The 6,310-nt window shown below is 45.3% G+C and overlaps 1 protein-coding gene across 1 annotated transcript; it reads right to left on the bottom strand.

The window, feature by feature from the left end:
* Positions 1-3,009: 3,009 nt before the first annotated feature.
* LOC129753687 (uncharacterized) lies at positions 3,010-5,343 on the bottom strand. The gene has a single exon (XM_055749533.1). The coding sequence runs from the start codon at positions 5,341-5,343 to the stop codon at positions 3,010-3,012; it is 2,334 nt and encodes a 777-aa protein (XP_055605508.1).
* Positions 5,344-6,310: the final 967 nt, after the last annotated feature.

The raw sequence follows: 6,310 nt of genomic DNA on the forward strand, positions 1-6,310 counted from the left end.
ACTCTACTCTACTCTACTCTACTCTACTCTACTCTACTCTACTCTACTCTACTCTACTCTACTCTACTCTACTCTACTCTACTCTACTCTACTCTACTCTACTCTACTCTACTCTACTCTACTCTACTCTACTCTACTCTACTCTACTCTACTCTACTCTACTCTACTCTACTCTACTCTACTCTACTCTACTCTACTCTACTCTACTCTACTCTACTCTACTCTACTCTACTCAGCTTCACTCTACTGTCGATCTTCTTGTCTGTCGATCCTCTCGTCTGTCGATCTTCTCGTCTGACGATCTTTTCTTCTGTCGTTTTTTCGACTTTCCATCTTTTGGATCTTTTCGATTATCGATTTTTTTAACTGTTCTCGACAGTCGATCTTCTCGATTGATACATAAATTTAAATAAACCATTTAAAGAGATAATTTTAAAAGTTAGACCACAAACTCTCTAGAACGAAAAAAAAAAAACGAAAGCTAAACATAGAAGACGAAAAACTTTTGAAAATCATCAAAGTGTGTTACATCACATTTAAACCACCTTTAAGTGTGCCACTGTAGCACCGATTGGCCACAGAAATGAGGCAAAAATTATCTTACAGCATGCCGGCAGCAGCAGCAGCGACAGTAAACATTAGCTCAGAATTGCATCTATTTTCCATTGTGTAATTTGGAAAATGCTTTGCTCTCGCGCGGTTGCTGACCACATTTAATGTCATACAACTAAGCCAATATGTTCTCATTGTGGGTTGCCGCTGCATTTAAGTCAGGTTTGCATGGTTGGTCCTTCGAGCCGGATTCAAATCACATTTTTCTTAAAATACTTTTATAAAGAATTGTTTCCTATTTTCACGGTTGCTTTGAGAAAAAGTCTAAATTTCATGCGAAGAAAATGAATATCGTTGGTTCTTCAAACCAGATTTAAATAAAGTACATACCAACTCTAAAAAAAAAGATCAATAAATTTTGTCTTAATTACTAAAGGTGGCCTGTGGCTTTGGTACTGAACCAGAACAAATAAATCGAAACACTTCCAATTCATCGAGGATGTTCGAGTCCCAGCCATCATTAATCACGGTTCCAATTTTACGACTTCACGCTCACTGACTAGGGGCACACCATAATTCATCTATTTCCTCGATGCAAACTTTGGAAACCTAAGTAAAAAAAAAAACAATCATTCCCGCCGATTTTTATCGAAAGTTCTTTGTTTGGGTTCCCCAAGTTTGTGCGCAAGATTTTCGTGCCGGGGAGACCTGTGATGGATTGTTGTTAACGTGCTCGTCGCAATTAGATTACGTTCAGTTTTTTCTTCTATCTTTAATCAATTCGCGAAACCCGCCGAAACGTGACCTGAAAAAACGGGGGTGTGCTGCGACACTTATGGGAGCAGTGGAGCTGGACCCTTCCCTCGAGGGTTAAGTCGGTCGAGTTGCGCCCCTTTCGAGTCCCAAGCCCCCGCGGGTTGCGCCTTGAATGATGGAAGCACGGAACTCGAAAAAATAACTAATGAGTCAATTGACGTTTTGTTGAAACAAGCTATGTACCCTTCAGGTTTGTGGAAGCGAAGCGCGAACAAGTCAACTCGTGCGTCTGACCTTGGAGAAGTTTCGCTGAATGATAATGTATGAACGCCAGTACCAGGGAGGGGAATCGCGCAACCGCGATTTGTGTTATTGATCTTCGGCGCGTTTGCTTTGCTTTTATTTTTTATTTATGATCGAAATAGACAATTCCATAAAGGTGCGTTTTTTTTCGAAGTTTGAACTTTCACCAATTTCTTCGGAGCAATGAACTGAGTGCTCGATTAGCCAAAAATAGTGTTTTTGGATAACATTGAAAACGACTTTCAATCGACTTATAAACGAGATAACCAATATTTAAAACACTATCTACTATATACGGATATTTCAAACAAAATTTGTGAAAAGTTCGGTCTGGTCCGGTTGCCTGGATTTTGTTGAAAGATTCCCGAATTTTTCACTATATTCGCCAAAACCAGCGAAAAAAAAACTCAAAGACATTTTTTTTATTCCTGCATCATAGAAGGAAATTTTTGACAAAATTTATCAAAATAAACAGTTTTTTAAATAAAACTATTTTTTGGAAGCCCATAATATGATACAAATTTTGCAGAAGGCTTTTTTAATAAAAATAATTATATTTGAAATGTGGAGAGGGTGGACTGTATCACGGTGGGTGGCATGAAAAACAACCACTGGCTGCCCGCTCCCCTTGTGGGATTGGGCCTCACTTGACAACCCCTGTGGTTGCCAAACCAGTGGAGGCAGGTCGGTGGACAGGCTGCCTGGAATGCCAAACAAATCGGTGGTTGCCACAGAAACTAAACTCTTTCGGATAGGCTCTGATAAGAGCCGATTGGGGGTGTGGCAACAGGGAACCGGGAGCAAGGAACTGGAGCAGCAGCACGAAGAAAAACACTGTCACTTAGCACTTCATATCGTTATATTTTTCTCTGTTCACTTTTCTCTAATTTAATTATTTACACTCCGGAACTTTCTGGAATGCTCGACTGGGTGAGCGAACACCGTTTCGCTCTCGCGACGTAATCGGCTCCGTCCGAGCACGACGACGATGGTGCAAGCAGCTTATTCCTCTTTGCTGCTTTTCCTCTCTGGCTGGTTCTCTCTCGCTGCTCTCTCTCGGGATGCTCTCGTGTTGGCGGTTGAAAATTAACTAAACTTGCGCGACCGACGGGACCGCGCTTTTTATAATCTAGGCTCCTCGCGCGCTGCTCGCTGATTGGCTGATGTTGTTACTCCCCGCTCTCTTTCTTCTCGTCGCGTCTTTACTTCAGACCGCTCTGCGGACTGAACATTCTCCCCGCCAGAAAGTTCGCTCTGTATGACATGTTGTTCGAGGTTGTCTATTATTGGTAATGGTGCTAATTTGTGAATGGGCCTCTTGTAGGTTCCAGATTTTGGTTTAACGTCCACAACTCTTTCCAAGCCGTCTACTCCAGGGTACACTGTCACAACCCGACCTTACTTCCAATGCTGGAGAGGAACGTTTTCTTTTATCTGAACGACAATAAACTCAGGTTTTACTTTCACTCGTTTCTGCGTCCATTTTCTTCGAATTTTAACTTCCATCAAATACTGTTTCGACCGCTTGCTCCAAAAATGCTCTCGAAGCTGTTGAACATGCCAGCGAGACAAACGGTTAGCTGGAATTTTCTGGTACGTTTGCTCTGGTACTGCACAAAGGGGACGTCCTATCATGATCGGTGCAGGAGTGAGGGCTTCGGGATCATGAAGATTATTGTATTCTTGGATTTCTGGACGATGGATGGCTAGGAAATGTCGCTCACACTCATCAACTTTGGTGGACAGAACTTTCTCAGGGGTAGTGCTCTCAACTTCCCAATACCTTTGATCAAGCTTCTCAACAGGATCTGAACTAACGGTAAATGAACGCAAGACTGCTCCAGTTTGAAGACCCTCACAGTAATTTCCTCCTACCAGCCAACCAAAATGAGAATCGTGCAATGCGGGAAGATTGTCGGATAACTTCAAATAGCCTGGTTTGAGAATGTCATAAAAATGATCCATTCCAATAAGCATATCAATCGTACTCATCTGATGGAAGGAAGGATCTGCGAGTTGGATGCCCAAAGGTATTTCCCAAGATTCGATATTAGTTGTGGACGAAGGAAGTAAACCAGTAATTTTTGGCGACACAAGGCAGGATAGCGACAACGTAAAGCTATTGTATCTGGAGTTGACTTGGACGGTACCCATTTTCTTAATTGTGGACTTAGCACTACCAATACCAGTAACAGAAACACTCACCTCAGTTGTTGGGATCCTCAGAGCGTCGGCCAATGACTGCGTGATGAAACTCGCTTGCGATCCGCAGTCTAAAAGTGCCCTGCACGGATGCGGCTGCTGATCCTTATCCATCACGTTGATCAGTGCGGTGAACAGGAACACTTGATGCGTCGACTTCGTTGGCACGTGGGAATGGGCGGCATTTGGGGACGCACCGTTAGTCGATGGCCTGCTTGTTGAAACCGGAACCTGGACCTCTGATGTTCGCGTCGACACAGGGAACGCTGGATGTCTCATTTCCTCCTGGTGCAGCAATGAGTGATGTCTCCTTTGGCATTGAAAACAGGTCTTAGGAGAAGAACAAACACCCACTCGATGTCTACGTCTGAGGCAGTTGAAGCAGAGGTTCTTCTCCTTCACCTTACTTATCCTTTGGCTGACCGACATTTCGTTGAACTGGGGACACTCGAAGTTAAGGTGATCTTTGCCGCAGAAGTCACAGTGCGGCTGCTTTCGGGCTTGGGAAGAGAGCGTGTTGATTCTCGAATGCCTTGGTGGGTAGAACTTGGATGATTGGTGATACTTGTGCTGACTATCATCAGTAGACGTTTGGCATCTTTCCAGGACAGACACCCTCTCCTTGAGAAAGCGAATGGTGTCCTCGTACGTTGGCAGCTCACCTTTTCTGATGGTCGACTCCCACAGCTTCTTTGTCTCGTCATCCAAAGCACGAGACATCAGGAACACCACCATGTACTCGGCTACATCGGCGAAACCATGGCCCAGGAACTTCAGGTTGTCAACATGTCCATCGAATGTCTCCACCAGGGCCCTCAACTCGCTGAACGATTCGTTGCCTAGCTTCTTCACACCTAGCAGGCCTGCCAGATGCCGGTCAACCATCCTTCGTTGGTCGGAGTATCGTTCGTCCAAAAGTTGCCAAGCTCGACCGTAATTGCCGTCGGTGATAGTTTTGGCATCTATCAACCCGGCGGCGTCTCCAACAAGGGCCTTCTCTAGGTGGTACAGCTTGATGCGGTCTGGTTCGTTGGTTCTGTCGACCACATCCCGGAACATAACCTTAAATTTCTCCCATTGTTCATACCTCCCGTCGAACGTCGGTATGGCTATGGGTAGGGAAGGTTGGATGATCATGGGAGGCTGACTGCTGATGGGCTGCGGCTGCGACTGTAGAGCTGGCGATAATTTTTCGAGCCAACTCTCGACCACCATGGACACTTCTTCGTAAAGGTCCATAAAGGCGAAGTAAACGTCCTCCTGTTTGTCACGCTCGGCTGGTGAAGATTGGGCGATGATATCGTTGTGATGTTTGTTGAACTCCGCTTTGGAACATTCGATGCTTCGTTGGTAGACTTTAAGCTGGGCTGAGGTTAGTTCAACATGTTCCTCTTCCGCTTGGATCAGGATGCCTTGCACTCTCCTGACATTTCGTTGCTCCTTTTCCCGGTTGTACTTCAGTACTTCCAGGTTGTCGTCTTCTCTCGCTGAATCCGGGCTATTTTTTACCGGAGTTCTTTTTGGTGGCATTTTGGATCACCTTTTGATTTTCACTTCACTGATAGTCCTTTGATTTTATTTTTATCTCACTTGAATCTTTCACTAACTTTCAGTCTTATAGTTCTTTGTCAAATTTCACTTTTTTCTTTGCAATTTTCACACATTTTTCTCCGTGCTCCGCTAACAGCACCTTGCTTCCCGATTCACTCAGGTGACGGACGTATTCCGTCGGTAGGAACTCGTTCCTTCATCCGGTTCGAAGGACCATATGGAGAGGGTGGACTGTATCACGGTGGGTGGCATGAAAAACAACCACTGGCTGCCCGCTCCCCTTGTGGGATTGGGCCTCACTTGACAACCCCTGTGGTTGCCAAACCAGTGGAGGCAGGTCGGTGGACAGGCTGCCTGGAATGCCAAACAAATCGGTGGTTGCCACAGAAACTAAACTCTTTCGGATAGGCTCTGATAAGAGCCGATTGGGGGTGTGGCAACAGGGAACCGGGAGCAAGGAACTGGAGCAGCAGCACGAAGAAAAACACTGTCACTTAGCACTTCATATCGTTATATTTTTCTCTGTTCACTTTTCTCTAATTTAATTATTTACACTCCGGAACTTTCTGGAATGCTCGACTGGATGAGCGAACACCGTTTCGCTCTCGCGACGTAATCGGCTCCGTCCGAGCACGACGACGATGGTGCAAGCAGCTTATTCCTCTTTGCTGCTTTTCCTCTCTGGCTGGTTCTCTCTCGCTGCTCTCTCTCGGGATGCTCTCGTGTTGGCGGTTGAAAATTAACTAAACTTGCGCGACCGACGGGACCGCGCTTTTTATAATCTAGGCTCCTCGCGCGCTGCTCGCTGATTGGCTGATGTTGTTACTCCCCGCTCTCTTTCTTCTCGTCGCGTCTTTACTTCAGACCGCTCTGCGGACTGAACAAAATGTTTTTCTTCTTGATTTCTGTTCAAGTACTCTTGGGTTTTCCCAAATTTACCCGGACG

Source organism: Uranotaenia lowii, chromosome 3 (genome assembly GCF_029784155.1).
Source record: "Uranotaenia lowii strain MFRU-FL chromosome 3, ASM2978415v1, whole genome shotgun sequence".
Classification (NCBI taxonomy): Eukaryota; Metazoa; Arthropoda; class Insecta; order Diptera; family Culicidae; genus Uranotaenia; species Uranotaenia lowii.